Source organism: Balearica regulorum, chromosome 8 (genome assembly GCF_011004875.1).
Source record: "Balearica regulorum gibbericeps isolate bBalReg1 chromosome 8, bBalReg1.pri, whole genome shotgun sequence".
Taxonomy (NCBI): Eukaryota; Metazoa; Chordata; class Aves; order Gruiformes; family Gruidae; genus Balearica; species Balearica regulorum.
Window position 1 is genome coordinate 19,048,482 of NC_046191.1, and position 17,265 is coordinate 19,065,746.

Sequence of the window (17,265 nt, forward strand, 5' to 3'; positions counted from 1 at the left end):
AACTGTTAAAAGTGCATCACTACCCATACCTGCCAGTGTTCCTCCAAATCTTTGACTTGCTGCCGTAGTTCTTTGAGACCTGTCAGAGCTTCTGCTTCTCTTAATTTTACTGCAATCAGTTCTTCTTGTAGTCTAGCAAGATTTTCCTCATCAGGGAGAGAGCTGTTCCTCTGCAACAAGGACCATCCTCTTAAATGTGTATTTGAATAAAATTGTGCTTAGCAAGACACACTCCAAGAACACAGACACGGAATGATAACTCTTATTACTAACCAAACTTTCTTAATTACGCATACCTTGCAAAATAAAATCCCTCAAAAATCTAAGTTCCTGGATATAGCAAGTATGAATATCTTCCAACTGCCAACTACAGAAAAAATTGACAAGGTATTCTGACTTCCAGACTTCCCTGGATGGTATCCCTAACAAAGCATTTACACTATTTGCACACATCATCAAATACATGGAGAGAAGTCTGAAAGATTTTGAGTTAGCTGATAAAAGTAAAGCAAATGAGGAACTGAAATCACACTTTTAGAGTTATAACTTTTATTTAGACTTACAGGAAAACCAATAAATTAAAACATTTTTTGAGAAGTAGGTCATCCGCCTTTGAAAAGGAGAAGAGATATGTTGACAACAGAACTATCCATCAATATTTATAAACAACAACCAGTCAAGAAAAGGTCTTACAGATGAAAGTGCATGGATGTTTATAAAAAACATGAGAGGAAAAAGTAGAAAGACTAGAGAAAGCAAAACAGAAAGACACACAGCACGAGGGACCTGGTTAGTGTAAAACTGATGAAAGCATAATAATAGAAATCGGGTGGCTGGAGAACAGAGGGGAAGAAAAAGGACATGGTCTGCCTAACTACAATATCCCTACACAGAATCATTGGTTACCAAACACTCAAAGTTGAACCATGCCTTGTCATTTTCTACGGCATTTCTCAGTAGTAATTTTCAGCAAAATCAAGTGGTTTTGTATCTATGTAATACTGTGACAGTTGCCAGGCTTTCTTGAGAGTAAAATACATTATTAACATTAACAGAACACAGAACAGCCATTAGCATCTCTGTTTCAAAATCATGGGATCCAAGCATTGGCAAATACAGGAAGGGATAGGGTGTGTTTGTGAATGTTCACATCACTGTCAGTATAGCCATGGAAGTCTTGGGTTACTGAGCAGAATTCTCCCATATTACATGAAACATTACCAAGAGCAGTAGAGCTGTGTGTGTAGGAGTTTGAGGGAGTTAACTTCAGTCACTTTCTCATGTGCCTAAGTTCATTGTGACAGACTGAAGTACTACTAGACATTGGAGTTTGTCTGGTACACTGGAATTTCATGCACAGCTCCAGTTTTTCTTCCCATTTAAGTTTTCAGTATATGCTATCTTCATGCTGATACAAGTTAAGTAAAGTAGTAGTCTTTCTGAACTTTGAAAAATACCTTGGATCCTGAATTCTTACAAATGTTCAGTACAGTAAAAACTATTACACTACTAATCTGTCAGACTCCCATCAAGCCCCTCAGATAATTAAAAAATAAAATCTTGACTCCAGTGGGTTAATCTAATTAGGTAAGTTCTGACCACATTCCTGAGTATACAGCTCTTTAAAATTCCCAAGAGGAAATAATTTCCAAAGCCAATACAACAGGATCTAAAAAGCATACTTTATGTTAGGTCTGTAAATGAGGTTTTTCTTTCCTTTTTTATTTTGCAGTTAAGTTTTTCTTCAAAGAAAGGTAAATGTTTGACAGTTGGTCTGAGTACAGCTCAAATTCTGGCATCAGTAAGTTACAAGCTGGGAGGGCACCCAAAAAGCAGTAGAGAGTTTGCTACTCAACAGTGGAAGTATTCTTTCCCTGCCCATAATGGGACAAAGCAGGAGACACTCCAGAACAAGACCTAGGAATGGTGATGTTGAACTCTCCTCTCCCCTCCCAACTATTTGGTTTCACATCACCTCAAGGCTTAAGAGAAGCCTACTGCTCTTGTTGCAGGATGTAATTTTGAAACAATTGATGTTTACTCTAAAACCTCCACCAGAGTCCAAATTTTCCACTGCAGTGGCCTTCAGGAACAGGAAAAAAGGGATCAATTCTTCAGAAACCTTTTTCAGTGCAAAAAGACCTTAGGTTTTTTGCTATATTAACTTCAGGTTTGAAAAGCATCTTGCAATGGTGTAAACAGAGGAGAAGATTCTAGAGTACAATTATGAGAAGAATTACAGGGACTTGCATTCTGTTTCTAGTGCTATTTTGTACAAAGGGTCCTGGTTTGGTTTACCTTTTCCATCTCTAGAACTTTATCTTGCATCTCCTTCAGGGCACAATGGGATTCTGCTTCACTCAGCCTGGCTTGGACCAGCTCTTTTTCCAGCTGTAGCACAAAGTCTTCACTGTATCGTGAACTGCATTTATGCTACAAAGTTTGCAGAAATATATTTAGTATGAAGCACAGATGGTTTGCCAGATTTGGAGTGAAACGTACATTCAAATATTTAACATGAGGAATACTAGCTTAAGATCAACAGAAATGCTTACCTTATACAAGTCTACTAACATGTCCATCCAGACTGCTAACAATAAGAACCCTAATGCTATGCCCCTCAAACAACTGCACCTCCACATAGCCAAATGTGGAAGACCAAACTGAGTCTCCTATTAGTACTGATGAGCAACAACTCACACTTGTCATTGTTACCCAAAATTCTCAAAGGATCTGTGATTATTTTGTAATACGCAAAGATGCTTAGGAAAGACTAGCCAGTTACAAGGTGAAGACAAGTATCTTTCTTGATCCCTACTCAAACTTTGATTCAACAGAAGCCTTCCATAATCTTGGATCTAAAATAAAGCCATGTATACTTCAATGCACAATCACTTTGGTTTGCCCCTTTCTTCCACTCCAACCCTTGGCTCTCGCTTGCTCACACTATACAAACTCCTTTTTAGACTCTCCTCCAGGGTAAGCCCTGTGAACTTACAAGAAGAATCCAGGCACAGGTAGCAGTGTATCCCCTTCTAAACAGACAGCACAGGCCCAATCTACAAAGAAATTTGGTTCTTTCCATACAGATCTTACTCCAAGACTATCCCCAGACAGTTTTACAGATCCAAACACATTCCCTCAGTAATAAAGCAGCAGTTCAGAACTTACAGTCAACCTTTCCATATTTTGGGGGAAGGGGAAAAAACCCACAGTTCTGCTCAAGGAAGTTAATTTACCATTAACTTATTTCATGATTGTTGATTAAGCGGAATTAAAAGTGAAATCTATCCTCTCCTTTTGCTTGCTAAAGCACAATTTCATGAAACTGCATCTTTCAACAGATACAACTGAAGTCACACTAAGTGTTTGTACTCAAAAGCCCCACTTAACTTTTTCCTCCAGTCAATAGTTACAAAATAAATTTTATTTCTTTCTTAGGTCACTTTAAAATGACTTGAGATTCACCACAGATTGTCAGACTTGCTTGACAGGCCATGTCATCCTAGATCAGCAGCATTTAAATTTCTGTTTTAGAAAAAAAAAAAAAAAAGAGTCTTGAAATCCCCAAAATGCAGTTGCCTTTTTACTGTGTATGCACAGCTACCCTGAAAACTAAGCTTAAAGGGAAATCATTTAATATATCTTTGGGGCCATTAACTACATTGTGAAGAATACTATACTTGGATTCATAGATGAAGTTTTATTCAATTAATAATGCAACTTTAAAATCCATAGAGTATTCGTTATACTCAAGATACAAGTATTTCCTTCTTTATTTTAGGTTTGCATCAAACCATTTAGTTTTATGTATCTAAAACCAGTTTACAAAATCAACAGAAAAGTCTTCAGTTCCATATGCTTCTGTTTGGGTATGACATCCCCTGACCTTCAATGCACAAACTGAAGGTAAACAAGACAGAACAAGTATTTACAACATGTAACTACATGCTTAAGGAAGTGTTTTTAATTTATTTTTATACTTCTGCATGCCAGCTAAGCCTTTCATCATGACTTACAGTACAATCCAAATTCATCATCTACACTAATTAACCTTAGTGTTACAATAAATTGTATTTCTTATATATATGTCTATAGGGATCTATAATGGAGGGGATATATACAAAGCATTAAAAGGCAAATATAACTCATGCAGGTAGTCTTTAGTGTCACTGAGACTATCCATTTAAGTGCTCATCCTACTTAACTGCAGTTGAACACAGAATGCTTAGATTCACATATACATACAAAGATCATATTATATTTAGTATTAGTTTTCCCTTATACAATACTAAATTAATTCATATTTTTTTCAACCCACATAGTGTCTTTGCCTCACCAAGCAGTGGAGGTAGCCCTGATCTGACTGTAAGGAGAGGATGGGTGGACAATGCTGATGCATTTCTACAACTGCTTTACACAATATGGGAGCATAAGTAGCATATGTAACAACATGAGGAGAAGAGGTAACAGCTCTTTCTGATTCCCAGGCTGTTTGTACAAGTTCATCAGATGATACACAACAGCACCTTAAATGGACTTTACGTTTCTTGTTCCAGATTCTGCTTATGATACCTACGGAACAAGAATGAATGCAGTGTGCTTTCCTCAGTTAAGAAGTCCTCTTGAGTGAAAACAGCAGATTTGAAGAGCTGAATACATCCTGATTTTGCAACAATATGTAAGTTTACTCTAAAGTGTTTTGGAGTACAAAAATCTAACTGATGTTTGTCAAATAATAAGTAATGGAGACTGTAAAAAAAGTTACTTATCCAGTTTCAGGCATAAATCATGCCTTCTTTAAATCTGTCTTTAGATTTCACCTAAGAAATATGTTAGGAGTATTTATCTATTTAGCCACAAACTTTAAATCAAGTCTTGATAGATTGGCAAAAAAACCACAGCCGAGATCAAAACAGATTTAAAAAACAATACTCACAAGTTCAAAGGTATGATTTTTGCTCCTTAAAAAACCACACAATTTTAATAATTCAGTATATAAAGATAACATGAGTTTATAGTCAAAACAATGTTTGAAAACTACTTTAAGACTATTTTATAAAAGCAGGTTTTTTGCTATACTTGCCTTAAGCCCTAGAATTTGTGACAATCACCACAACGTGAATCCAGATTTCCAGGCACCAGCCAAACATTTTAACCACAGTAACACTGTTTTTCTTAGCTGTGTTGAAAAGATGTCTGTAATATAAAGCACTAAAAATGCAGTTCTACAGCCATTTACTTCTGAAAGAAACAACTTCTTGCTTGGCTTCACACAAATGGATTTATTTTCCTCCCAACTTTTCTTAAAAATCTCAGAAATAGTAAGATCTCAGACTGACACAACCATTTCTAATACTATTTTGACCGATGACAGATTATTACATGTAATTACAGAGTGCTTTTCTAGCATTCTATATTGAAGGACAGATTGTTCAGCAGCTGCCCAGCTAACTTTGTTTACACAGTTAAGCACTGACTGTAGTATGTTACTACATACAGTATTTTTATTTTCTGGTTTTTGGTTGCAAATCAGAACATGATATTAAAAAAAAGTATATCGTAAAATAAAGCGAAGCCTTCCATAAGGTTGCAACACTCATTTACAAGCATATATTCCCTATATCACTTATTATGCTCTTTATTATTATTAGTCATTTTAGCATGAGTTTCTGAAAAGAAACTATGCATTATGGAATTGCTGTAACAGTAACCACATACATGGCTATAAATTACCTTTGAAAATGCATATGCTGCCATCTGAATGTTTAGTCAATTAAAATTCTATCTTCATATAATACACTTGAAGAGCTTTCTTCAAAATAAGATATGAAATTATTTTAGCTTGAACTGCCTCTCATTTCTTAGATTCTGTTTTCAAGCATTCAGACTGTAAACTGTGTAATCACTGAAAATTACAGTATCACTGGGAAAGACTAAGGCTTGTGTTCTGAAGGTATATTTAACTTGCAGAAATAATTATTCATTTTTATACATCCAGCAGAAGCTACCCTTTTTCATTTAGAAACAACAGGAGAAAAAGAACAGAAAAGCATTCAGCACAACTAGCAGGAGCAGGTTAAACAGGCTGATTACCCTCACCCTTATTTCCTCAAATACCATCACTCTCAGCATGCCTCAAAAGAAAACCTTCTGTATTCTCTTAAAGTCAGGCACAACTTCCTCTATGCAGTTCTTGCTTTACTAGCAGCATGAGGAAGAAGCCGCCTTCCTCTTAATCTTTTGGTTACCCATCACATCTAGAAGCTGTTGGCAAGCTTCTGTATTTAAAGATTAGACGAGCCGAAGACAGATTAGTACCGTTCTCTTCAAAACCATTCAGGCAAATATTTAGGTAGCTGAAGCACTGAAACTCCAAGAGCACTTCAGAATATTGTTAGCTTTATTAATTATTTTTTCTTAGTTATCAATATAAAAAAGTGTACAGGTTATATACTGTTTTTAAAACCTTTACACTGACAGAGTTGCTCTCTACTAAGATGTAAAAGTTTGCATCCAAAGTAAGGTTAAGTATAAAGTCTCCATCTCAAACTTTATTTTCTACTTCCTTTTCCCCTTCCAAATGACCTTAAATATATTCAGAAATATGTAGAATACATTTAATGACGCTCAATACATACTTTTAAGCCATCCAACTTGTGCTATCAAATCTCATAGAATAGATAGAATAAACCCTAGATTATATTTAAATACAAATGCATAACCTTTTTACAAAGGATATTTTAGCCTTCTTAGAAATACCATGGTTTAAATAATATCTTTGCTACCAACAAAACAAAAAGCCCTACTCTTGGTTCTCCTGCCTCATGATTTACAAGCAAACGCAGGTTGTGGTTGTTTGGGGGTTTTGTTTTTTGGTTTGTGTTTTTTTTTTTTGAAATCCCATAGTGTTGTTCAGAAGAGGCAACCACAAGTATCCACATGCAGTTCTTTTCATACATTCCTATTCAGAAATTCTTACCCAAACTTTACAGTTTCTATCATGCTGAAACAGCTCAAGTTTGGAAAAGATGCAGACTATTATATGTAGAGGTACAGCATCTATGCTACATAAGTACAGATAAACTATGTAGCCATAAGGTCACTGCAATCATTTTTGCTAATCATAAACAAGGCTAAAATAATTGGAGAAAAAAAAATGAAAGCAAGTATTTGCAAGACAATACTGAAGAGGAGTATTGCCAGAGCAAAGCTATTGGCACTAGGAAGTGGCAGAAAGATTTATTGCTGTGCTCTACTTTAAGTGAAATGCCAGAATTCAGAAGAAATCCATGGATTTCCACAAGGAGGTACCCTAAGCGCACACAGCTGTTCACATTTGTTGCTCCTATTTCCAAGCTTGGAAACAAAAGTTAAAAGCCTGTTCAATTACAAATTTTACTAATACAGCAGAATCTAGGGAACTACTAATTGAAACCATCTTAACACTTTCACCACATTGTCTAAGTTAATTCACATGGTCCTCAAAACCACAGTGCTATTCCTTACACTTGAGAATTAGCCAGCTGCTAGGCACAAAACCCTCTAACCACATGGATTTACAGCCTCATAGTGAGACTATTTCCTCCAATTAAATGACAATAGGAAAACAAGGCTGCAAGCATGCAGAGTAGGAAGTGCAGCTCTTAAGTTAACTGCCCATTCTTGTGTTTTACTTACTCTCTGATCATGTAGTACCTGTCTAATCTCCTGCCCTCAATCCACAGTTATTTACAGTTTTGCTCAGGACCAGTTCCCCATGCCTAGCCAACCTACCAGGCTTCCCCATCATTGATACTTAATAAGGTCCCCAGCATAATTAAAAGCATTAGCTTTAAAAGTCATATTACCCATCAATTAACCAACAGATAAATATAGCATTTTAGTATCTTAATAGCTTAATTAAGTACAGGTAACATGGATGCCTCCAAAAACACATTCCAAAAGCATGTGTACTATTGTAATCAGAGAGTAAACAGCTGGCTACCCAAGTCTATAAACACTTCTCATTTTATTTCACTTGAAAGATCACAACATACATAAAATTTTTGAAAGCTTCCTAATCATAATTTCATGGGTTTTTTCCTCCTAAAGAAATTGCTAAAGTTAAATAAAAAGCAACATTGCAAGGAGTTATTACTCTAACTATTCTAAAAGATGTACCTTTTTTACACTGAAATGCATTAAACAGACATAACATTTCTATAATGTTGCATTTAAGTTATGATTTCTTTTCAGTCTAACAGTAAATCTCATCTTCACCTTCCAACAAGAGATACAAGTATTTCCAGAGCTTTGGTGGAAGATGTGTAAAACAAACTGCTATATTGCTTGTAAGGGATATGGTAAGCAGCTGCAGTATGCTCTAGTTCTAAAAAAGTAGTATTTCAAACACCTGAAATGCCCAGGGCTTCAGATAAGTACTTGGATATCACTTAATACAGTTATGAGCATATTCACATCAACACTAGTAGTGCAGTTTACTCGGCAAGTGAAGACTGCTGAAACTGCTTTACTCCCTCTTTCAAGAAAAAATACTGAGCACTTCCTAAGTGGTCTGAAGCCTTGCACATTATATTATCTAAACCACATAGCACATACATAGTACTACATACAGTTGCTAAAAGCTATTTTCCTGCTTTATCTGCACATAAACCCACACCTTTTAATAAAGTCTTGTAGTTCCAAACTCAGACAATACCCTTCTATTTTTGCAAGCAGCAAATTTAAGCATGCTAGGAAAAAAAATATAGGTACACAGAAGAAATGTTAACATAGAAGAGTGACTTAAATGAGAAGCTAAAGGTATTAATGAATCAACTCTCAAATTTGAGTATTCAGAGTGCCACAGATTGCAATGGCTTGATTTTTATCACTAGGAGCTATCAAAGGTTTTGTGTGGTGTTTTGTTAGTATTTTCTTTGGTGGTGGTGGTGTTTTGGCTTGGGATTTTTGTTGGTGGGTATTTTAGCTTGGTGTGTTTCATTGGGGTTTTTTTTTAAACTAATAACTGAAGATCTTTCCAGGGTTATGAATCTCACCTATCAGTAAGAACGGAACAAAATACCACTTAGACCAATTTGTGTAATTTTAAGAATGCAAATCACAATGAACAAGCATTTGCAAAGACAGCACAGAGACCATGTCATGATGAGGAAAAATAAACACAAGTGAGTGAAAAAGATGAGATGATGTGCTGCCAGGCTCCTTACCCATTGCTGCTGCTGCTGGAGCTCCCTGATGGTATTCTCAGCTTGCTCCAGTTTAGTAGTGGCCTCATCACTCTGCTGTTTGATGGTGGCCAGCTCCCGTTTTATGAGGTAGTTTTCCTCAGCCTCCTGGGCCCTTGTCACTTGTCCCTTAGGACATAATTTTATTTTTTTTTTTAAGCAATTGAAGACAAATCCAAGAAAGACTGCCTTTGTGATGCTTAGCTGCTTATTTCATCAGATTGGTTTTACAAACAGCATAGAGTACAATTGGTAGAAATTTTAGGACAAGTAGTAGAAAACAGCTGCTTTAGTACTTTATTAGAGTTCAGCATCCATTTAGCAAGCACAATTGTGTACTTGCATTCAGTAAAATTCCTTTCATGCAGTATTACTCAGTTGTACATGCACAGATTTAAGCTCCCAATATTCAATTTCAGTGTTAATACAGTGTCATAAAATCCATTTGTCACAGGAATTTGTACCAAAAAATTACATTAGGTTAGGCAACATATTATAACGTGCAGGTATTGGGTTTATCTATTTTTAGTAAATAAAATTAAATAAGGTTCTAGCAAGAAATTAGCGCTATGTTTATTCCAAATCAGCAAGGCAGGGATAGAGTACAGCATGCAAATATGCATGCACTAAAGCAGTTTGGGTTTTTTTGAGAGTAGGAAGAGAGTCATACAGAAGACGACTAAAAGACTATACCTGTATCAATCTATCTGCCAAGGAAGCACTTTCCTACAAAGGAAAAATTCAGAAAGGAATAAGGAAAAGAAGAACCAAAACCAAAGGGGTGATAATAGTGACAAAAAAAGAGCTGAGAGAAAGAAACTGCCCAAATTCTACCCATTTTCTGTACAAACACTTTTTGCAAAATTAACAACTTTCCCTATAAATTAAGGCAACTCAGCCTGAAAGTCCCAGAAAGCAGCCTTTTCTGCAACAGATTTAACACAGCCCATCTTTGATACAAGAAGGTCTCAAAGTCAGATTTCTGTAACACTTACAATTTACCTACAGGAGAGTGGGTAGTTTTATTTCAATAGCTTGCTTCCCTAATTAACAAAAGTTATTAATACATTATCTGATATAATCTAGTAGACAGATGCAAGACGTGGTCTATGGTCCAGCTCCAACACGAAAGGAAGGCATAATCTGAGCACAAAAGGAAACTCCACTAAGCACTGAGTCATTCATGCAGAACTAAAGCTTCCAGAAAGATGAAGGAGGACAGTTAAGTGGTGCAAACTGACACAAGTAGAAAATTTCAACTATGACTGCTAATAATTTTTTTTACTGAACTCTTGCAGTAAGTCAATTGAGCAGTTCATGGATTCTCCTTCCTTGGCAAAGTTTTGCAAGAAAGAAATTTTTATTTATGCACGCTGACAAGCACATTTCCCCTCCCAAAGTTGCACATTTAATTAATTTCTACTCTATCACCCTTGAAAACAGTCAACTTTTGCAGATTTGACAATACAGAACACATGCATCCACAGACTATCTTTGTCCTTGGAACTTTTATTAAAATTAAAGTTCAAACTCATCGATGAGAGTTGTTACTTGGAAGTTAAGATGTTTGTCACTAAGGAAGTCACAACTAAATCATGTAGATTAGGATAAGGAAAAAATACTTTAAAATAAAAGAAGTTTCCAACTGAATGTGTTTGTTCACACTTTATGATCTGTTTTTCAGATGCTGTGATGATAGTGATATTCAGAAGTTCTTATTAATAAATAGCATTTTCTCATTTTGAAATGTTCTAATTCCAGTCAGAATGGAATACTCCAAAAGCGAATTCTGAAATTTTAAGTATGGAATTTGCAAAGGCACTAGCATCTGGCAGTTCATCATGGACTTGCTAATACAAAAAAAAAATCTGCTTTCCAACACATCTGCGAGTTAAATATAAAACAGGGATATTTACTATTATAAATATGCCAAGAGCATTGAAGTGATTCACTACAGCTTCAAACTTCTTAAAGAGACTCTGCTCTTTGCAGTTAATTTTATCAGGACTATCAATAATAGAAACAAATATGTTTATAAAATTGTATTTTTGGTCACAACTTTCATAATATATCCTCATTATGTGCACTTTTCCAAACATTGATCTTCAGAAATCAGTTAATTAGAATTTGACATAGATTGACTCTTTTTCCAAGAATCTGTAATGGATTTACTATCTGAAGCGTGACATCTTTCAATTATGTCACTCTAAATTGACTCTCTACCATCTTCTTCCCCATGAAGCACGAGCAACTCTTTGCAATTCACAAGAGCATTCAATGTCATTTGCTGAAAGACAGTTGCTATTGGTGGTTAAGATGAACAAGAACATTCTCATTCTAGAGCAGACCAGCTCAGATACAATCTGTCACAGGAGGCATGATACCAGAATACAGGACAATGCCGTTGGAGAAGAATGCCTGGATGTTGGCAGTGTATTGACAACAGTTATCATGCATACTTTTAGCATTATATCCAGTTACAAAGCAGCCTAACAAAACTCTATTCCCGACTAAATCTGCGAGAAATAAATCTTAAAAGATATTCTCCCCCCCACATACCCAAAATTGCTACAAAAATTCAAGACTATATAAAACAGCTTAATGACAGCAGACTTCCTGTACTGAATGTGAATGCTGCAACCCCTCTACTGCTGTATTCACTAGTGATGGAATAATCTGCTTTCCTCTCCATCTCTCTGGTCATTGGTAGGTCTGTCATTTTGCTCCTATGTAAAAACACCCAGCAACTTCAGATTTTCAAAACTGAGGATTCTCTCACAATAACCTCTTTTCCACCCAAGCAGTCCACTATTTCATGTAGTCTTCTGGACTTTGAACAGATGCTTCTAATTCAGAAAGAAAACAGTACAACAAAAGTTGGGTATGTCAAAATGTTTGATTTCATATTCACCAAGAGCCAGACAAAACAACCTTAAAGATTTACAAGCACTGATCCTAACTGCTTTGTTATTGCCAGGCTATTTGGCTAAGCACTGTTAGTAAACACAATAGATTAGCAGGAAAAACAGTAAACTAATTCTGAGATTCCCATTTCATATAATAAAACTACCATCAATTTAAGTATACATGAACACAGATTAAATCTAACCACCAACATACTTACTTTTTCTAATGTTTCAATGCGCTGTTTTAGGAGTCTATTTTCAGTTCGTAACCTCTGGAAGATAACAGTTCAGAATTTTATTTCTCAAGTTATGGATTGGAAGTCTGATAAAAGCCAAGCAAGCTAACAACATTTTTATCTCATCACATCTATGAAAATCAATACAGATACAAAAATAATTAGTGACCTTTTTAACATCCTTTTTTATGATGTACTAACTCAAAACATGAGTTTAAACAGTTTGATACAACAAAGAGAAATAGTAGCCTTGTGTTTTATTTGTATTGCACTAGATGAAAGCGGTATGTCTGCGGGTGAACCACAAGGCACCACCACACACTAGGCCTGACAGCCTCCTCTTCAGAAACAGAGCTGGACACAGCCTTTGTGGTTAAGAAACACGAGAGTGCACTCCCTGCACTAGGACAGGCTAATGAGATAGCTACAAGGCTTCCTCCCTTCCTTTTGCTCCCAACAGTTTATGCTAAGTTATATAATAATATTTAATCGGTAAGGTTATACAGCTATTTACCTCAGATGCCCCAGAAGTGAGAAAGAGTTGTAATGAATTGCTTAATTTACCAGTGCATTTCCTATAAATTTTAGCAGTCAGCATTCAGATAGAGATCCATATCCCTAAGAACAGAGCCATGGATATCAGTTCAGTAACGCTTTACTCTGCCAGGCTAAGAAGCAGACTCAATGGGCTTGTTTTTCCATCTCCCTAAAACAGCAGAGCTTCTCAGCAGTAGATAGTAAGTCAGAAATGGTTTATATAAGGTCCCAAAGCTGGGCCTAGAAACAGACAGCTTGGGGTTGCTGGGTTTGGGTGGGTGCATGGGAAGTTTTTTCATTGTTTTTGTTTCTTTACGTTGGGGTGGGGTTTTTTGGGGGGGGGAAGGATTTGAAATAAGTTCAAATCCTAAAGTTACAGTTGTCTTTCACACAATTTTATTTTGTCCTGTTCTACAGAGAGCTGTCATTTGAGTCCTGCAAATCTTCTGATTTGAGATGCCATTACAGCAGGTCCTAATGCTGCTAACTGCCTTGCTGCCTGTTACAATGGTAACACACTGCCTGAAAAAGCCTGGAACACCTTTGTGCTGCCAGGTGCATGTCACTGAATTTTTCTGAAGAATGAATGCCTTAGAAACAGATATTGAAAGGCAAAATGACTAGCAGTGGATGGGAAGAAGTAAGGCTCTGCATCACTCCCTCTACTAAGCTTTATATACTACACTTGCCCATCATTTCTCCCACTGCTTTTTCTCATGGAACTGGCTAAAAACATGTCACAAGGAAGCAAATCCAGATCAAAGACCATGTTGTGAAAAAAATGTAAAAAAGGAAAAAAGCAGCAAAAGCCTATTTATGTCACAAAAGCAAAAAGATGCAGTTAAGTACGTACAGGAAGTAGGTCAGTTAGTAAAAGGGAAGCATAGATTGCACTCAAAGGGTGGGTTTTTTTTCCCCACATTATGTATCAATTGCAGAAGCACCAAAAGAAAAAGTGACTGCAGACAGAAGACACTCAGTCTTGGGACCAATGCATAAGAAAAATCAAGGTCTCAAAATCAACGATACACCACTTAAGTGCCTTCTGATAAAGTCTATCTTAATACATGTCTTAAAGCTCCTGTGTGGGACACCTAATCTAAACCAGCATATTTGGAACCTCTGATGAATGAGGGCACCTGTAATCAAGCTTTAGTAAGTAGAAAGCAATGAAAACTAAGTACAGCAGGTCTCCAAAGATTTTTCTTTGAGTATCCATTATAAGTCTCAATAAATTTCACTGTAAGTGTCCTTTATGAGCAGGCATCCCAAATACAAATGCTAAAAAAAAATTTGGGGACCTCAATTACATGGCCTGCTACATATACCAATCAAAGATGTAACCCCACATCTAGGAATTAAACTGATCCATAGATAAGTTTGTTGAGGCTCTCTTACTTTAATTTCAACTTGTTCTTCCATTTCTTTTGTCTTTATCGTAGTGTATTCCTTTTCTAACCTAAAAATCAGAAATAGTAACTTAGGGTTAGAAAACTTGTGGATAACTTGGTGTAATACCTAACAATAGTAGAACAGAGATACAGATTATTGATATTTCCTCTGTTTAAATGGCCGCTTGAAATGCACTCCTGTAAATATTTAGACTGGACATTAAGTTTAAACAAAGACTTCTGTAGACACAAACAGATTCTGAACTAGCACTCCGGAATGCAGGTGCTTGCTTGTATACATTTACAGTGGCAATGATTTGGAGTTACTCTGTAATAACCATTCAATGTAATTATACAATAGTCAATTCAATAGATTCAGCCAAAAGAAAACAGCTTGGAAAGCCTGGAAGACAGAAATATGCAAAGATATTTGAGACATATTTCTTAAACATATAAAACAATTTTGGCCCCTCTCCAGCAAACTATAGAACTGTCCCAATTGAAAAAGGTGGCAACAAGAAAAAACAAGCCAAGATAAACAATGCCTCTAAACTACATAAACTTGTAGTAGCTTTCAGAGAAGGTGTTTTTCCTGAAAGCACTATTACTAATTCTGTTTTAGAAAAGACTGCTCACTCTATGGCAGTGGTCATAGGTCACTGACAGAAGGATTGGCAAGTTCAGCTTGAAAGACTCTGGCCCAATCGGCAGTGCAAGAACAGTGAATGTACAATACATTACAACCAGCTGGAGAATCACCAAACTTAACCCTGGAAAAGCACGATATGTGCAGCTTGACTCATCAAAACACAATTTATCAAAGGCAGAAAAGATGTCACGCAACTAACCTTAAAAAAGTAATACTATGCTCAGTATTTCAAACCTCAAGTGAAAGTTATTTTACAATTACCAATGGTATTGCAAAGTTTCATTAATTTATATTTTAAACAGCACTAATCTTGACTATACATGCGCTCTGTAGCACTGTGAATACTTTTCCAATTACTGAGAACTAAACTTTTAGAATTCAGGCAGATCATCAAGTTTAACCTCCTTTCCCTATTTGACCCTCAAGAAATAAAACAATACCTCCCCCAAAAAACCTCACCCCTTCACCCCCTCCACAGCTTTTCCTATTCAGATCCTGTTTACAGAAGTGCTGTAATTCCCCATTACTTGCCTCCTTCTTAAAAAGCTTTTAAGGTTATTTTATAAATGACATATAGCTTTATTATATTTAAGAAAATTAGCAAATACTGCTTTAGAAGATTTTTCTTGCAGATGGAACTTCCATTTTAACTGTTTATAGTAAAAAAAAACCCCAAAATTTAAAGATGGCAAATTCAAAATGAAATACTGAATAACTAGTTTTAAAGATGAACAAACAGTAGCTCTTAGCAACAGTATAATTTATTTTCTCAAAGTGTTATACCTACTTTTTCATCTTTTTTGCATTGTATTTGACTTGGTAAGATGCTTGGATTAATTTGTCTGGACCACTGTCAAACTGATGTGGAATGACCTTTTGAAAGTGCTAAAAGCAATCAGAGCACAAGATTACATGTAATTAATAGCTGAAAGGAAATATACACACACATTGCACATTTCAGACATCTTACAGTTATTGTAAGTTTAATTTACCTGTAACATTCCTTCCATGTCAAGTTGCAGTAATTCTGCTTGGTTCATCTGAAGTACTGCTAGACCTACTCGAAATACTATCTCTAAACCCTGAAAACAGAGGTTAAGAAATATCCAACAATTACTCATGGCATTGTCAACAATACAGAATAATTCTATTTACTCATGTTGGAAATCTCACCTAGTTTCTCAAAAAAGCAAAAGGGCTACTGAAAAAGTCTCTCAACAAACTAGTTCTGGGTTTCTTATTTTGCCCCAAGGACAAGTAGTCCAGCTATTTGCCCTGATGCCAGACATGCCCCCAGAGAGGCTCCAGCTGCAGTAAAAACTTGAGTAACAGGTGCTCTTTATGTCAGCTTTGTCAAACACTTTAAATTTATCTAGTACAAAAAACTCCAGGTACTACTTAAAAAAGCCATTCTGATTTCAGACATGGTACAATGCAGTTAAACTACTTAGATACAAGGGAATGTCTCACTCATACCTACTATCTATTTTGGACATGTAAGCTGGAAGGATCCACCTTTGACTTCCTATTTTCTAAAAGAGGACTGCAGAGAAAGAGCATAAATGGACCATAAGCTTTGGTTTGTTACCAGTTAACAGCCACACAAAGCTCTAATCCTAAACACAACTGGGGTGCCTTTGTGATAGTGACACTGAAGAGTTCCATGTATTTCTTTGGCTACTGTTCATCATCTGGACAATAGAAGATGCCAACAGTCCCTCTTCTTGGCCTGAAAACAGCATTACTTTCCACCCCAAACTTACTATGATACTAAGAAACTGATGTCCTTGTTGTACGCAATATTATCGCGCTGCATCCAGAACTGACCAATCTGGTTGCATACAGTAGCTACATTCAAAGATTTAGTTGCTTTTCCTTGACAAACTACATATGCAGACATTGTCCTCTACAAAATAATCTGGTAAGCATAAGGACTAAAAAGCAAGACTATCGGAGATTTGCCCATCATAATGGGAATTATACCACTACCTAAATAACTGCTTTTAACAGCTACTCTTGCAATAGAACATATGAGTATTGAGTAGTTACCTCAGACATAAAGATATCAAATATTCTTGTTGCAATTGGTAGTGGAAAAGTTGTAAGGAATATAGTTAAAAACCATGACGATGCATACATAGAAGTGTGGAAACTCTGAGACTGAAAGTGCACATAAAGCTCTGGAAGATGCTCCTGGAAAAGAAAAAACTTTAAGCTTCTGCTAGTAGTTTTAGTGTGCCTGTGTTTTCGAAAAAATTTGAATACATTAAGGAAAAAATTGATATTTAGCACAGACAGCAGCTTTGTAACACAGAG

The 17,265-nt window shown here is 36.1% G+C and overlaps 1 protein-coding gene across 7 annotated transcripts in view; it reads right to left on the reverse strand.

Annotated features, from left to right (window-relative positions):
- Nucleotides 1–17,265, reverse strand: part of EVI5 (ecotropic viral integration site 5) — an 82,780-nt gene that overhangs the window by 41,703 nt on the left and 23,812 nt on the right. For 5 of the 7 annotated variants that reach the window (XM_075759928.1, XM_075759923.1, XM_075759926.1 and 2 more), the window contains exons 7-15: nucleotides 16,999–17,142; nucleotides 15,942–16,031; nucleotides 15,737–15,834; nucleotides 14,308–14,368; nucleotides 12,355–12,408; nucleotides 9,924–9,956; nucleotides 9,213–9,359; nucleotides 2,299–2,433; nucleotides 30–170 (exon numbers count right to left, since the gene is read on the reverse strand). In XM_075759928.1, coding sequence (XP_075616043.1) covers nucleotides 30–170; nucleotides 2,299–2,433; nucleotides 9,213–9,359; nucleotides 9,924–9,956; nucleotides 12,355–12,408; nucleotides 14,308–14,368; nucleotides 15,737–15,834; nucleotides 15,942–16,031; nucleotides 16,999–17,142 — 903 coding nt within the window. The remainder of the gene's footprint in view (nucleotides 1–29; nucleotides 171–2,298; nucleotides 2,434–9,212; nucleotides 9,360–9,923; nucleotides 9,957–12,354; nucleotides 12,409–14,307; nucleotides 14,369–15,736; nucleotides 15,835–15,941; nucleotides 16,032–16,998; nucleotides 17,143–17,265) is intronic. The other 2 variants (XM_075759929.1, XM_075759924.1) reach the window with 1 other exon arrangement.